Below are 15,865 nucleotides of genomic sequence, written 5' to 3' on the forward strand. Positions count from 1 at the left end.
TTGTAGGTCAGGTGCTGCAGTTCAGGCACAGAATTTGGTGAACAGGAGGCTCCCACTGCTCCCTGGCACTGCCAGCACACACACCAAGAGCCAGCACGGGGGTGACATGGGGGGACAGTCCCTCAGCAGTGCCTGCCCTGCTCTGCCCTGAGCCCAGGGACACACCAGGGACACGCCAGGGACACGCCAGGGACACGCCAGGGACACGCCACGGCTTCCCCAGAGCCCTGCTGGGCCACACAGCCGCCCACAGCGGCAAATCCTGCCCCACAAAGTGACTCCAGAACATACCGAAAATCTGTATTACAATTCTCTCCCAGGTTTGGTCAGCTTAGGAAGCCGGAAGTACCAAACAAGTTACTGGATTAGAGCATTACCTTGTTATTTTGGTAATTAAAATAAGTAGGAAAAGCAGGAAAAGAATCGTGGAGTTTCTGCAATGTCTCCAGGGAATTTGTAGTTTTAGAGGCAGAGGTTCAAAAATAGGAAAGGAAGCACAAAAAAAACCTGCAAGTGTCATACTAAAGGCAAGTTCTCACCAATGAAATGTTAAAATCCATTTACTTGGTTGCATTTGGCTTTTAAGAAAGCTTCTGAAGAATGCTGTGTGCAAAGAGGCTGTTTTCATGGAAAACTGTTCCAGGACATCGTGTGGTAATCAACCCCTAATCTAAATATGCACATACATCTCAAGATTAAAACTGTTCCAAAACCTCCTTTTTGAAATCAGCACCAGCTTTCCTTCCTGTGCCTGCTTTTTTGTAGAAAGCACTTCATCTGCACTATTTGGTTAGAACAAAGGTCATAAATACTTCCTAGTAACTTCCATATTGACAAGAGTTATTAAAAAATATGCAAGAGATCCTACTTCCTCTCACAGACCAGATAAAGAAATATATTACCATGCAACATTTTGGATAGAAGTAATCAGAAGTATCAAGTCTAAAAGGGATAATTAAAAAGAAAATAATAATAATAACAAAAAGAGAATCCTGATTTTAACTTTGGCAGCTCCCATCTAACAAACTGTTTAGAGAAAACACCTATATCAGCTTGGATTAATGCTGGTTAAGTTTCACAGTTATTCTATCAGAGGTGACAAAAATATACCCTTACAAGTAAAGGGGACAGATTTCAGTTCTCATGTGATAAAAGCTGCCTAACTAATCTAATACTTCTATAATTTCCAGAGACAGTGCTTTAATGCTGCACATCGCTAGTCTTCTAAAATATGACCAGGTTCCTGCTGATGCAAGTGATACAGGCTCAGCCTCCAGAGCTTTTTGGCAATTTTACCTCATAGTTAAAGCACACAACAGTCCAATTTTGTTCACTCAGCTTCATACCCTCTCAGACCAATTTCTGTCATCTTCCACACTAGATTCTGAGCAGTGTTTATTCTCCACAGCACCCATCACCTCCAGGAGCACAGCTATTGTCATGGACATATTTTCTGAAAAATCCTTCATTAGGATCTTTTCCCCTGAGAAGCTGAGAGGCCTCAGAAACGAAATGTAAACAATGATTATCTGCTGCTGTGGAATGCAGCAGGTGCATCTGTGATTGGTCTCGTGGTTGTTTTTAACGAATGGCCAATCACAGTCCGGCTGTCTCTGGTCAGTCACAAGATTTTATTATCATTTCATTCCTTTGTATTCCTTGCAAGCCTTTTGATGAAATCCTTTCTTCTATTCTTTTAGTATAGTTTTAAAACCATTTTCTTTTAACATAATATAGATCATAAAATAATAAATCAGCCTTCTGAAACATGGAGTCAAGATTCTCATCTCTTCCCTCATCCTGGGACCCCTGTGAACACCACCACAATCTATCAGTGCGGCAAGTCCTCTTGCACATTCTCCTGCAACATCTGAAAACCCCTGCTGAAAAGGGGCTCAATGGGATTAGCAAAAAACAATATTCCCCTTCAGCAAACAGACAGTGGCAATAAAAGAGAAAACTATCAAGGCTGCAGAGGTTAAAATGACCCAAAGCAATCATCCTTACTTGTGCAAGGTTTGAGAGGGCCGGTCGTTTTTCTCCAGCTGTCCGTAGCAGCTCGTCCGTGCCTCAGGAAGGAAGGAGTACTTGTCCAGCATGGCTGAGGCAGCAGTGGCAATGACCCCCAGGCCATCCCGGACCCGAGCCTCTAAACTGTAGTCCCACTCATCATAAGCTGCTGAAATGAGTCCTGAAGGAAACTCCTTGGGAGTGATTTCTGTGTTACCACTAACCAGGCTGGGAACTATCCAAAAGAAATCATAGCCAGTGAGGCCCAGGGAGCGAGCCTCATCCAGGATGTAGACAGCTTCATCCTTGGAACAATACAGCAGGATGACAGATGAATGGATTTTCTTCAGCTGGATTTGGGTCTTGGCATCATCTCCAAAGGCAGTATCGAGTATGATGACGTTCTGCATGTCCCAGCCCACAAAGCTGTTTTCCACAGTGGTCTTAATGACATTGATGAAATCTCGATATCCAGGGAAAGTGGTGGTCACCAGAGAGAACACGTGCCAGTCATAATCCTGCATGATCTTCAGCATGATAATGGCTTCTTGCTGGATGGAAGCCCCAAACTGGAAGAACGTGGACATGACATCCTAAAATACCAAACACAGCAAAAGATTAGCAACTTGGTACAGCTCCAAAGGGAACAGAATCTCTAATTCTGCTTTCTGTTCTACCAGAGCTGCCAAACTTCCATTGCATTCCAGTAACTTTCTGTGGTTTATCATTTTCAGACCATCAGTAAGCAACACTGACCAAAGGTACTTACAGCTAATCAAAATATTTGCCAAAAAAAACAAACTGATATTTACATGAGAAATTTCCAAGTGCTGGATCACTTGCAGAAAACTCAAATCAGTAGCTACTGAGGCAGCTCCCTGGGGACAGCCACCCACAGTTAAACAACTCTCCAGCAGGAAGTTTTACATTCCTGTAAACACATCAATGCAACCCAACAAACTCACAGCAATTTGTAGTTACAACAGAAATAAACTGCAATGAACGTGCTGGAGGAGCTCTGTACTTCCAGACATAATGTCTGAGTGGGAATTCAGCTCCAAGGTTCACTAGGCTTGGTGCAAGCTTTCAGACTCTGCAGAAGGAGATTTTCTGTCCCCAGGGACTGAGTTCAGTGCTGGTCCTGCTCCGTTCAGAGCACACAGCCCATTGATGCCTGATGGAGAATTAAGGGGATGGGACTCCAAGGACAACCAGCAATCTGTCAGTGTCCTCATTAGATGGAAATAACTTCAAACAATGGCCTCACAGTCTGCAATTGCTCTGTAATGTTGCCCAAGACAGATTTGTTTCTAATATTTGTCTTATGATTTACAGAATTCATAACATTTTATACAGTACAAGGGCAGGTGCTGCTTATTTTGACATCATCAGAAATAGGCAGCACAATTCATTTTGTTGGCACTAAATTTCCAAACCTTTCAGTGGTATATTTTTACTAAGCTGCTGTAAGATCTAAATTTATTTTTTTAATTTTACATTCTGCATTTACATACAATAATTAGAGTGCCTAAACTATACATGGGAAGCAGTATAATCTTTATTTTTCTTTATATTTTATATTTACTTCAGTATTTATTCTTGACCAACAGAGGAAACTTATTTGCATCATTTTCAGACACAGAAAGCATGAACTCCTGGTGAAACAAAAGCTTATGATTTAAAAATAAGATATGAATCATTCAAGATTTCTTATGCAGGCTTCTGAAGGAAGACACATATGATGTTTTTAATTTAAAGAGTTTTCTGATCATGGTCACAAACTGCTATCCTCTTTTACACTTGCAGGGAACAGAAACAGATTCATTGATTTCATGGCAGGGTGGTGTTAAACATACAAATATTAGTGAGAATGAGAGCTCAGCTCTGCAAATCTATTCCAAGAAAACAGTCTGTACTTTTTAAATAGATGAAGAGTGTTATTACTTTCCGAGAGCTAAGAAGCTAGTACCAGGATTTTATATAGTTTGACAGCAATAAAAGTCTTACAACTTGTGTCAGACCTGAAGACTGATATTGAAGGTATAAAATCACACTGCTGGTGGTAATGAAATCATCTGCCATGGCTTCTTTGGTACCTCATGACATTCTGAATGCCAGAGACAGATTTGAAATGTTTTGGGTTAATTACAAATGTTATAAAATATGTTTTGGAGAAGAATTGAATGAGGAATATTTGGTTGCTGATTTCTACAAGGAGCTATTTCCCGGTGACTTGGACTAGATACGTAAAAACCAGTAAAGATTTTCATGTGGGGACTCACAGCTTAAGGAACCCAGCACACAGAAAAGCTGCTCAGAGTCAGCATTTAATGATTTAATTACTGATTTACTACTACAAAGTAAAGTAGATACCTACAGACAGTGCCCTGAATCCAACTTTGGTGCAGCTCCTAACTGATCATAAAAAATATTGTAATTCAAAGCAAATCACTTCAGTTTTCTTCTCCAACTCTTATCTTTGTTTCCATTTATGATTGTGCTAAATTACAGTAAAAAGTAAAACCATTTACAGTAGATTAAGTAGATTGTATCCATCATATCCTTTCACTCTTCCCATTTCTGTATGTGTTTTATAGCAATGGAATAATTCTTTCAAGCAATAGATACACCTTGGTCCTTTGTGCATCACAAGGAACTTCTCCAATGAGGGCATTGCCCCCAACATTTGAGGGAAAAAAAAAAAAAAAAAAACCACATGGACATTTTTAAGTGTGACCTTTCTAACTAGTAAATACAGATTTTTAACCTAGAGCAGTCCTTGGCATCTTCCCTGGCAATTAAGAACAGTCTTGAGCACAATGCTCCGTGTCACCATTGCAGCAGGCTGATGACAAAAGAGAAGTCATAAAAGTAAATCCTTTCCTTCAGTAAATGTTATGTTAGAAAAACAGTTTATGAAAGGAGTTTCAGATATTTTTGTAAAGGTCACGCCCATATTACAAGAACCCATTTCCTGTAACTGTGAATGCAAAGTCTAGTCAAAATCAGGTAACCATTAATCAATTTGTAATTAAAATGCTAAAAAACACCTGTAATTATACAGTGGAAAGAAGTTTGGGGTTAGGAAAAATGGAGACACAAACATCACGAGTGAGATTCTCATCTGAAGAAATTCCATGTAACTGCACTGACTTCTCTGGATGCTTTTATGGACCTGAAGACCTGACTGTATTTACAATGCATTTGAAACAGATGGAAAATTACAAGGAAATTGCAGCCTTAGGAACTTCAGCAGATACTTAAATGACTATAAGGAGAATATTCAAGGACATATCCATTAAATGGGGGGGAAGGGTGAAGTTTAGTGAAAAAAATAGCAAATAAATAAATAGAACTGTATCAGATTCAACTATTGTATTCTTAAACATCTACAGAGCCTTTCATTTTGGGGGGTTTTAAGCTTCATGTTCTTTTCAAAAAGCATTATTATTCCTCTGCTTTATACAGACTTAAATTCCATATGTGTAATAAAATACTAAGTTCCAATTTTCTACATTCAAATGCAAACTAGAGTGATGTTTGTAAAAAACAAAATTATTGCGTTATTTTCATTTAACTGTCATCTTGTCGTGTACTGAGACATCCATCTAAATCATTGCTGAAGCAGGAATACAGATGTAATATCAGAGGTGCTTTGAATGCACACTAGAAATATTTTACTTTCAATCCTCAATGTCTCCAACCATTGAGATTACTGGTGGAGGTTGCAAGGAAGGAGTACAATTTATCCAGGGCAAGAAAATTTTTACAGAGGAATTTTTCTCGGATAAATCTCAAAGCATGACAATCCCAAGACGTTACATTTAGTATGAGTAAAGATTTAGTTGGAAGTATTTTTCTCTTCCAACTTCTTAGCTAGATTCCACCACAATCCATGTGAACAAGAAACAGCAGTGAGAAGATAAAGAGCAAATGAAAACATTTTGTTTCTTTCTGTCTTGCACATGAACGTACAGTTTACAGCAAAACATCTCCCCATATGTTTCATAGCAGAAGGAAGTAATCCTTCAGTTTGCTTCTTGCAAAATGTTATTCCTGAATTTTGTACGTGACAAGGTTCTGTGGTTGCAGGAGAGGGCACCTCAGCGTTCCCACGCTCGGGCACAGAGCAGCCCAGCTGTCCTGCTGCTGTCATTTCCACATTCATATCTTGGAGTAAGTTGTTTTTAATTAGTGTACCCAGCCCATAAATCTGTCACTGTTGTCAGAAATGCACATTTCACTTCCCAATTCCAGCAAATTACATGAATATTTCTCTGGAAATCTCCTCCTCAGCCATTGTCACAACATCTCAGTTTCCCAGCTCTGGCCTTTCCCCGAGCCCAGCAGGGTCACTCCCAGCTGAGGGAAGCCCTGGTGCTGCTTTCTGCCTGCAGGGAAAAGGCTGCAGGAGTTGGTCAGCTGAGGAAAGAAATACCTGTTATCTAAACTAGTGTAGCTTTTGTTAAATGAAAATTAAACTCTAAACCAGAACAAAACTGGGGTCAACATGGAAGCAAATCAATTTTCTTCTCTGCAGACATAGCAAGGGACAATCACTTCACTGGTAAGACAATATTATGACAGGAAGGGAAAAACCAATATGAAAGAGAGTCTAAAAAGCAATCCAGAGGATGATTTTATTCAAATAGCAGCAAGATTATCATGACAGGACTACAAGTAGGACTTTAACGCTATCTTAATTGCTTCATTCTTACTCTCTTCCACAGAGATCAGCAAAAATAATTTTTCTCTGATTATTCACCACTGTAAATCAGACAACCCATTTTCATAAAGATTTACAGCATGTGGTGCCAGGTCTCCATACACAGTGCAAGCTGTTCCCTGTTTAATGAAATACCGTAGTTATTTTTCATTTTTATAAAGACTGGAAATAATGAAAGCCAGAGGTTAGTCATGAATTCCACTGAATAATTTAGCATCACATCAAAAATACACTGGATAAAATTATTTGTGCTGATCTCAGATGTAGGTAAAAACATGCATTTTGCAAGGCATTAACTTGGTACCATTTTTTTGGACTACTTGAAGTGGTGCCTTGATTCCCTGGTAAACATGAGGTGAATTGCATTTCTCTGCCATGAATTTCCAGGCCCCAGCCACAGGGTTTTCCTTTGTTTCCCCATGCCAAACTTGCAAGTAAATGCAAGCACTGAAGTGGAAGAGCTGAAAGGAAAACCTTTCCTCCAAGACACCCTGCATATTTTTGAATCCTTAAGTTATTAAATTCCGCCTCTATTCATTAAGAGAGAGAGCAGGCAATTCCCAACACAAACAGCTCACTGAGGTGCCCAGGGAGAAAACTCCTCCATTATCACCATGGGAGCAATTTGAGGGAGGTTATACAAAAATTTGTACTTCCATACAAAGCATAGCAAGATGTGAGGGTGGAAGTAATTTACTCATTCTTACAAAAAGCAGAAAATACTTGCTTCCCAAGGACCTGCCACCTCTCTGGCCTCACACATGGTGAAACCAGAGCCAGAAAAAGGGTGGAAATCTTCTTACTCTGTAATTTAACTGCTGCAAATGCACAGCTACTAAATGTACAAAGGTCAACTAAAAGGACAAACTGAAGCCTTACTTTTTATTTTAAAAGTTTGCTCTAGGAGAGGAACACTGAATTAGAGAAGGGCAATAGAACACAAGGGAGTGCATTATGGGTTTCTAATATCTGACATGTCCCCTTTTATTATATCACGGAATAAATACCAGAGAAACATGATTTCAAAAGGTTAGCACTGGCCTAATCAAGCATGTTCTTTCCCATTTCCAGAGGGAGTCTGCAGAAATTCATTTTGCAGACTTCTGTATTTTTAGGTCATGGCTTCATCCTAAGAATTTTGCTAGATAACAGGTTCTGTGGGTTTTTTCCTTTTTATTATATCCATTTAATGTTATACCACCTATTTGGCTTACCTAGGCCTGTTAAAAGAGCTGAAGTTTGTTGCTTTTTTTCTTTTTGGGTACCCGAATAGCAAATAAACAAAGAGAAAGTAATGAGAACAGGGTTTATAGCAATCATTGCAGAGTCACCTGGGTTTGATCCTTTACATTTTCAAAAAATAGATTGTCATGTCTAATGAAAGTAACTCAATATGTGATTACAGTGAAATAACCTAATTATGGAAGACGACTGGTTTTGCACAGAGCTCATGAGCCATTCCTGGGCTGGAGCTCACTCACCATCTGGGTTTTCTTTCACAGATTATTCAAACTCTGGAAATTGGGGTGGCTCAGTGTGAGCTCCTGATCAACCAGGACAGACAGGTGAAAAATGTTTTCAAAGGCTGAAATGAGCCAACAAGAAATGAGCCAACAAGACTGCAACCAGGCAATAAAATCCTGAGAATGTTCACATGAATCAGCAGGGATTTTGGGGTGCTCATTTGATGCAAAGTTTATTTACAAGATTACTTCTTTCTAGATAGACTTTCATTTCCATAGTTAAAGAAATGTTTTGCATTACCATGTTTACCATGAATATTTCAATGAGGAAGGGTAAAATTGTGGGTCTACAAAATGGCAATATGGAGCTGCTTTGCTATTTGAGTAAGTAACAGCTATTCTGCAGCTTGAGTCTGTCCTTTCAGTGAAACCTCTTCAGGCAGTTGTCATGAATGAGGGGAGAGCAACCAGGAAAATTAAAGACTTTCCAAAGACAGGAAAAGCAATTGCTGTGAAGTTACTCCAGTTAATACTGGTGAAGGTAACTGGCTTTCTGCTGTGTGGGAACATTCATCTGCCAACAACTTACATTTGAAACACCAAAACAAAGTTTTGGTGACAGCATTAGGAAAAAAAATGGGGTCCAGTTCCTGCTCTCCCCATGAGGAAGTTCAGAACACAGTGAGGGTGACTTGTTCTGTACAGGCCACCTAATTGACTGAGAAAAAGGAATAAATGATGCAACCTAACCCCAAACCATGATTTTACTGCAAAACTATCAAAATGCACTTGTTGGAAGGTAGAAAACCATGGTGCATTTTCAGAAACAAAAACCATTTTTCAGCCTTATAGAAGGCTATTCACCAGGTATCAGAAATAAAAAGCATTAAGAGAACATCAGAGAGCTTGTGAATTAACCCAGTGAAAGGTCAAGACTCAGGAAATCCAGCAGGGATACACACAGGCATTTTGAGAAAGGAAAAGTCAAGGTAACCTTCCTCTCCTAGTACTGGTAGTTCCTCATAACTCACATAATTCATCTCTTGAAATAAAATACCATAAAGATATAGGATATATGAAGGATACCAATCAAATAACCTGGATAGATGTCTGGGAAACAAACAAAAATCTTTATATATGGACTGTCCATCCCCACTACATCTCATATTCCACTGGGGCTTTATTTATCAATGTTCCCTTTGTTTCATATCACTCTTCTTTTTACTACCAAAACAAACACTGGGCCATGAGGAATACCTCACCTTCCTCCAGTTGCAGTCTGACTGTGGAGAATTATCTATCAAATCAATTAGTTCATTCACTTTGAACCACATCTGCTCCCATAAGGCCATCACAGGTGAGCTGCTCTTGATTCATGGGCATTTTGGGGAACTTAAATGAATATAAAAGCAAAGCATTTAGGTTACAGTGTGTTATATTATTTCTTGGAACAGACAGCTAGGTCTAATTATTAATCCTGAAAACAATCCTGCTGATAATGTCTATGCTTCCTGAAATAAGCCCTGTTCATGGGGACCAGGTCCAAAATGAATCCCAGATAGCCAGGTTTCGGTAAGTCAGATGGATCTGTGACACAAAGGAAGATTCTAAAGTTTTCAAGCAACTCCAAAAAGACAGAAAATTAAAAATAGTGCTTTGTCTTCCTCTTTAAATAAGAATTGAAGCTTGCCAATTCATATTTTTTAGATTTTCAGTAAATAAAATTTTATTGTAATAGTTAAGACTTACATACCTTACTGCCCCAAAGGATAATATCATAAGTATTTAAAAAGCACAGTGGTCACATTTTGTCTGATTAACAGCTTTTTACAGCACCAGCCTAATTCATTCTCTTTCCAGAATCAGTTACCCATACTGACTTCACTCTACCATACCATAGGTTTAAACCTGCACACAAGTTACTGTGAGCCATCCACAGAATGTGCTAGAATGCAATTTACTTGACATCTTCTTGAGTATCTGCTAAATTAAAATATGTAGTGGCAATATTTTAGCTAAGTAAAATTTGATGTGTTTATATTACTATTGCTGTGCAATCAAAAAGTGTAAGTTGTCTGAACAGCTTATGGAAACTTTCAAGAATCAATGACATGCAATAATTCCTCCCAGGAACAAATTTTCATTCCAGCTATTTAGTATGCAAGACCCCTAAGCACTTTGCATAATTATATGACTTTTAAAATGTCATTTTCATACATATTGTATACCCCAACCTATAGGAAAAGTTGCTTAGAACAAAGATTTAGGGTGGTTGAGGATAAGTTTAATTTTCTGTTAATATCTCTTTTCTAGCACAAGTATTGCACAGGAAAATCCTGCAATATCAAACCACTTACAGTTCACACATCGACAAAAGTTACGAAAATTTACAGCTTTTGCCATTAGGAGCTTTTAAAATAACACTATCCAATCTTATTAATCCTGTAAACAGAACTTTGGCCAAGAATTTGGCATTAAATCCAAAATCAGTAGCAATTTAGGATTTAATAGCAGCTGAATTAAGCCAAAAAGGCTGTTTGCTTATAGTATGTATTGCACGTGAGCATAAATGTCATACACTATATAGAAAGAGAAGCATAATTGAATATAAATAAAATGCCTTAAGATATCAACTCCTTATCTAAAAACATTTGGCCTCAACCGAATGCTAAAACACTTCTCACTTGTGTTGAGGATGAGAAGCCAGAAAACCATTAACTAAGTCATTTCCATACATCTCCACTTAGCAAGTAAAAACGAAGGTAACAAACAACCTCCTCCTCCACCCCCTTCCACCAAATGGTGAGTATAGAACATTAGGAGAATAAAAGAAATTTAAAAAGCCAATTTAATTTTTTACTGTGTGCTTGTAACTGTGCTTTTCCTTGATGAGCCAGAAATCTTGGAGCAGCACCTCTGTGAACTGCTTGGACCAGAGAGAAACCCAACAGCCAGAGACAAGCTGGGGAGGGCAGGCAGACAGATGGGAAGGGAATTTTTTAAGAGGAAGGCTGAGCAGAGTTCAAGGGAGCCATTCCAAGCAGCTTTCCATGGCAACAGAGATTTGTAGGATAAATTTAAGTATCAGAGGAAGATAAGAGATTGAAGACTCTTGATCTCATCAAGAAGACAGGCATTTTGGTTCCCCAGGTAGTCTGGGTGCTAAACAAGAAGAGGAGCAAACCTGACTCACCTGCCTTGGGAAAGCAGTGACAAAACCCCTGTAACTCACCCAAAGCACATTAAATTCCTCTTGGAGGAAGAGTTTCACAATGCTCAGAATGCTCCTCTGCTCTGAGGTACAATCAGCACATCTGAAGAGGGGACTGTACTCCAAGGAAGTTCCATTCATGCTTATCCTTTCTATTTTCCTCTTCAGGCACCATCTCCAGCCTCTGGGCAAAACTGCAGCTGCTCTTGTGTTATGCTAATAGATATTACAGGCTTTCTCAGACTGAGGGATCAGCCTATCAATCTAGAGATTAATTTCCTTTTCCACTGTACGTTTAAGAGCAGCAGGTCAGAAGCAAGTTCAGTTACAAAATTTCTGATATGAGATCTAAATCCATACTTACATATCACCCTAGCTGAAGAGGAGAGGGTGACTAACTGCTCATCCTAGAATTAATCCTACTGATAAGAAGGCAGCACAAAATACACCAACAATGAACAGTATTTCACTGGCACTCACTGCAGAGCCTTTGAACAATCACAAAACAAATCACATTTGTGCTAAAGCAGTGGCAAGGGCTCCAGTGCTCAGAGCTGCTGCATCCACAGCAGAAGGAGTTCAGGAAGGCTGTGGAGTTCAGCTGCAGGCAGATCCAACAGTTTCCCCCATCCCAATCCAGATAAGGACATAAGCACTGACTGCATTCTGTGATGGAGGGTGAGGTAATGTAACAGAAATGTGCAGACAAAAAACTCCAATGCACCTACTTTTCTGACTACCCACACTGTTCCTCACATTTGATTAAATCTACATTTTCTTTTTGGCATTCTGTTTAAGGATGCACCAACTTATTTAGTTGCAAGAATATCACACATCAAGAGATTTCCCAAGCATTATTCCCATAAGCAAATAATACTCCAGGCAGAAGAGCTTTACCAACATATATTCAAATTACTGAGACTTTCCATGGGCAGTAAAACTACTTCTTCTGTGAAATAGCTTAGCTTGTTACTTTTCCTTAGTTATGCAGAGGCAAAACATCTTTAAGCATGGCTCTGATTTACAGTTAATATCAGAGGCAAAACAACATCAAGAAAGGAAATGTTCAAAATACGATTTTTCATCTCCTTACAAGGCATAGTAATTCTTTCTAGAAATTATTATAGATTTAACAGTCATACCACACACTGTAAATGCTGCAGTGTTACAGCAAACCGAGTATCTCATTTCCAGCTATTAAAAAAACATGTTTGTACAATGTGAAGAAGACTGAAGACATCTTTCTGAACCTGCACAATATCTTTGAAGAAAGAAACATCATAATCCTTCTGCTGAACACAAATAAGTAACAAAACTTATTATATGGATTGATGGTTTTAAGCCCAGAAATTTTTACTAGTTGCATTTAACAACACAAAGCATGCAGCACTTTTCTGGATAGGTACAACACCAAAAAATAAATTACTTCCACAGATTTCTGTGAAAATATGAAATTGTAATTTTGAGTTTTTCTAACCTAGGCATGAAACAAAGAAAGACTTGTAGCTAATCTTGGTATATGCAACAACAGTTAGATTTTTCAAGTATCCATTGTGCAATTAAATTGCAAATACCATCACATCTAAGTTCAATGGGAGCTCAGTGTGCTCAAAAGTTTTCAGGAGTGGGTTTGCTTAAGCAGAAAGGAGCATCTGCACAAATGTGAGGGTTCATCCATTCCCGTTATATTTTTGCTACTCAGTGTGTCCTCAGAAAAGCATTTCATGCTCAGTTAACTGAAATAGTTTCTCTACAAACACAAAGTGGGAGTTCTTGATCATTTTCATTAACAGAACAAAAGGATTTAGATGCCAATCCTTTGGGTTCCTTTGAAAAAAACCCTTTTGTGTGGGATGACTAACAAACAAAACACCTGTTATAAGTTGTTAAAAGCTTTCGGTTCCGCACATAAAAGATGAGTATTGTTACATTTTGGGGGCCTTATGTAACAAAGCTTGTTAAGGAAGTTGCAGTTTCAGATCAGAATTCAGTGTAAGGGCACAAGGGAATGTGCTTTCCCTTAAACTATTCATCTCCATTTGTCTCTGTGTCCCCAGTGCCATACTCTGGAACAGCAAAGTTAAGTTTACAAAGAATGCTTTTCTTTTGCAGGTCCTTTAGAAATCACCTATGGTGCCCAAAATCCAGTGTGAAAATACTGATTGAGCAGCATCCCAGCCATTTCCATCTGATACCTGATCTTCACAGCAGGTGTATTATTTCACTATTATTAAACATGTCATTAAGTAATTTAGGATTGATCTTCACAACGACTGACTGTGATGTAACATCAGAAAGGAAAAGATAAAAGTTATGATCTGACTCCTTGCAATATATTGCAACAGATACATATATATATATAATTTATATATATATTCCACAAGAACTCCTGAAATACAGGTGAAATGTGGAAGAACAGGGAAACTCAGTGCACAGCTCTCACTAGGCAGTTCTGACCTTCCTCTCAGTGACTCATAATTCTCTGTATACAAGCAATGTGATTTCAAGTTTGTCAGATAATGATACTTCATGTTACATTAACAGATAATTTAAAACACCCAAATAATTAAGCTGTGCCAAATCTCCACCTTTTCTGCAATGAAGACAGTCTTCTGGAGCAAGCAGGGATTGTTCTGTGTTCAGATCCAGCTCATATTAGGGAGAAAAGCGCTGATTTTTCAAATCCTTACTAAATAAGACAGTCTTTCTGCACAGTATACACTGAAAATTGGGAAAGAAAAGAAAACTGAGATGTAAAATCTTTGCTATAGTGCTTGACAGGCTCCATTCCACAGAAAGTGGAATTGCTTACCCAGGTGAAGCTCTTGAGGAGATGGATACCTGGATGACTCCATGGGACCTGGCATTCCTCCTGCTGGACAGACAGCTGTTCTACCTGCCCAGAGTCTGTCAGTCCATTAGAAACCCCAAAAACAGGAGTACATGCTCATGCAGAGAAAGCTCCCTGCTGCTCCTGCCTCCCCATGGCAGGGGAATTGGTTTGATCAGGTCAGGAGCAGGGTACTCAGGACAAAGGTGTCTCCACAAAGCACACCCGGAACAAATGACCATGTTTGTGTCACCAAGCACGTGCTGCAGGGAGTGGGCCAACACCCTCAGCAGGGATCTTCTGTGCTCAGCTTGCCTGGCACAGCCTGCAAAGTCACTGGCAAGGAATTCAGAATCCCTGAGCCACTCAAAGGATCTTGGATTACCAGAGTGGAGGAGAGGAGCAAAATTCCACCCACTGGAAGGGAACAGTTCCCTTTTATAGGCCTGGACAAGAAGGGCAGAAGTTAAAAAGCACCACAAGACAGGAGGAGTCAGGTGAGCTCTGACCCTACCAGGTGTCCCACAAGTTAGAATTTCATCTGGAACACTGCATCTAAAAGCCATTTCTGGTCACAGCTCAGCTATTTCCACCACATCTTATCCCAGTTCTGCTGTCCAGGGCTGGCACAGAGCCAGACAAACATTCAGCATGTTGGAAATAGATGAACAGTGCAAAACAATTAACTCCCTCATGGGTATCAGAAAATATTTCCTTTTACGGAAATATTTATTTATGGATTATTATCAGTAAAAAATTGGACAACCACTGGTTCTCAGTAAAAGCATTACACATGAAATTTTTTATCCAATTCTGAATGAAACACTTTCATTTGAAAACACAAACAGGAAGTTCTGTCATTTGAATTCATGCTCTTTTTCAGAAAATATAGAAAGGCTCAGAGCAGAAGTAATGCAATGTGACAGGTGACCGGACACAAATCACAAGCAGTTAAGGAATGCCATTTACAAAGCCCATTTCTTCAAGTTAATCACCCTTATTGATAAACAAATACTAAGAATAACATGATTTAAAATAAAATTAGTGAGAGCCAATAAAAGTTTAACTCACTCAATTACAGCAATAATTGTCCATTACTCTCCACAATGTAGCTTAGCCAGCACTAATGTCTGTTATTTCAGACTGCATTTGTAAAATGACTGGATCGTAAAATGGGATTTTCACAAAAGCTACATTTCAACAGCTCTCAGTTTCCAAGATATAACAGGTTCCCTTTGTAATAAGGAGTAAGCCTTAGAGGGAGACAGAATAATGTATATCCTTGTAAATCTTTCCTCCTGGAAGATTTACTTATCCCCAACAATAGATGGAATAGTTCAGCACAAATCATGTCACAGTGCCCCACCTCATGAAATGTCTCAAACACATCCATACAGAAATGGTTTCTAATCTCTGTCAAGTGATAAGTCTGGTCTAAAAGTGGGTGTTTTACTAGAAGAGTTTTTTTAGTACATATGGATGATGATGTGTTGCAATTGATGCCCATAATACAGGATATATCTAAAACACAGGATATAACTTGACTTAAATTATCTTAGTGTCTGAACTGATAACAATATGATTGTGGAATAAAAATTAAAGATGAAAAAACTGTGAATTCTCTT

General features: G+C 38.9%; 1 protein-coding gene across 12 annotated transcripts in view; it reads right to left on the bottom strand.

Moving 5' to 3' along the window:
- The window catches only part of GRIN2A (glutamate ionotropic receptor NMDA type subunit 2A), a 185,526-nt gene that overhangs the window by 70,456 nt on the left and 99,205 nt on the right, over positions 1–15,865 (bottom strand). For all 12 annotated transcript variants that reach the window (XM_064726408.1, XM_064726410.1, XM_064726407.1 and 9 more), the window contains one exon: positions 2,008–2,603. In XM_064726408.1, coding sequence (XP_064582478.1) covers positions 2,008–2,603 — 596 coding nt within the window. The remainder of the gene's footprint in view (positions 1–2,007; positions 2,604–15,865) is intronic.

This window comes from Zonotrichia leucophrys, chromosome 14, assembly GCF_028769735.1.
Source record: "Zonotrichia leucophrys gambelii isolate GWCS_2022_RI chromosome 14, RI_Zleu_2.0, whole genome shotgun sequence".
Classification (NCBI taxonomy): Eukaryota; Metazoa; Chordata; class Aves; order Passeriformes; family Passerellidae; genus Zonotrichia; species Zonotrichia leucophrys.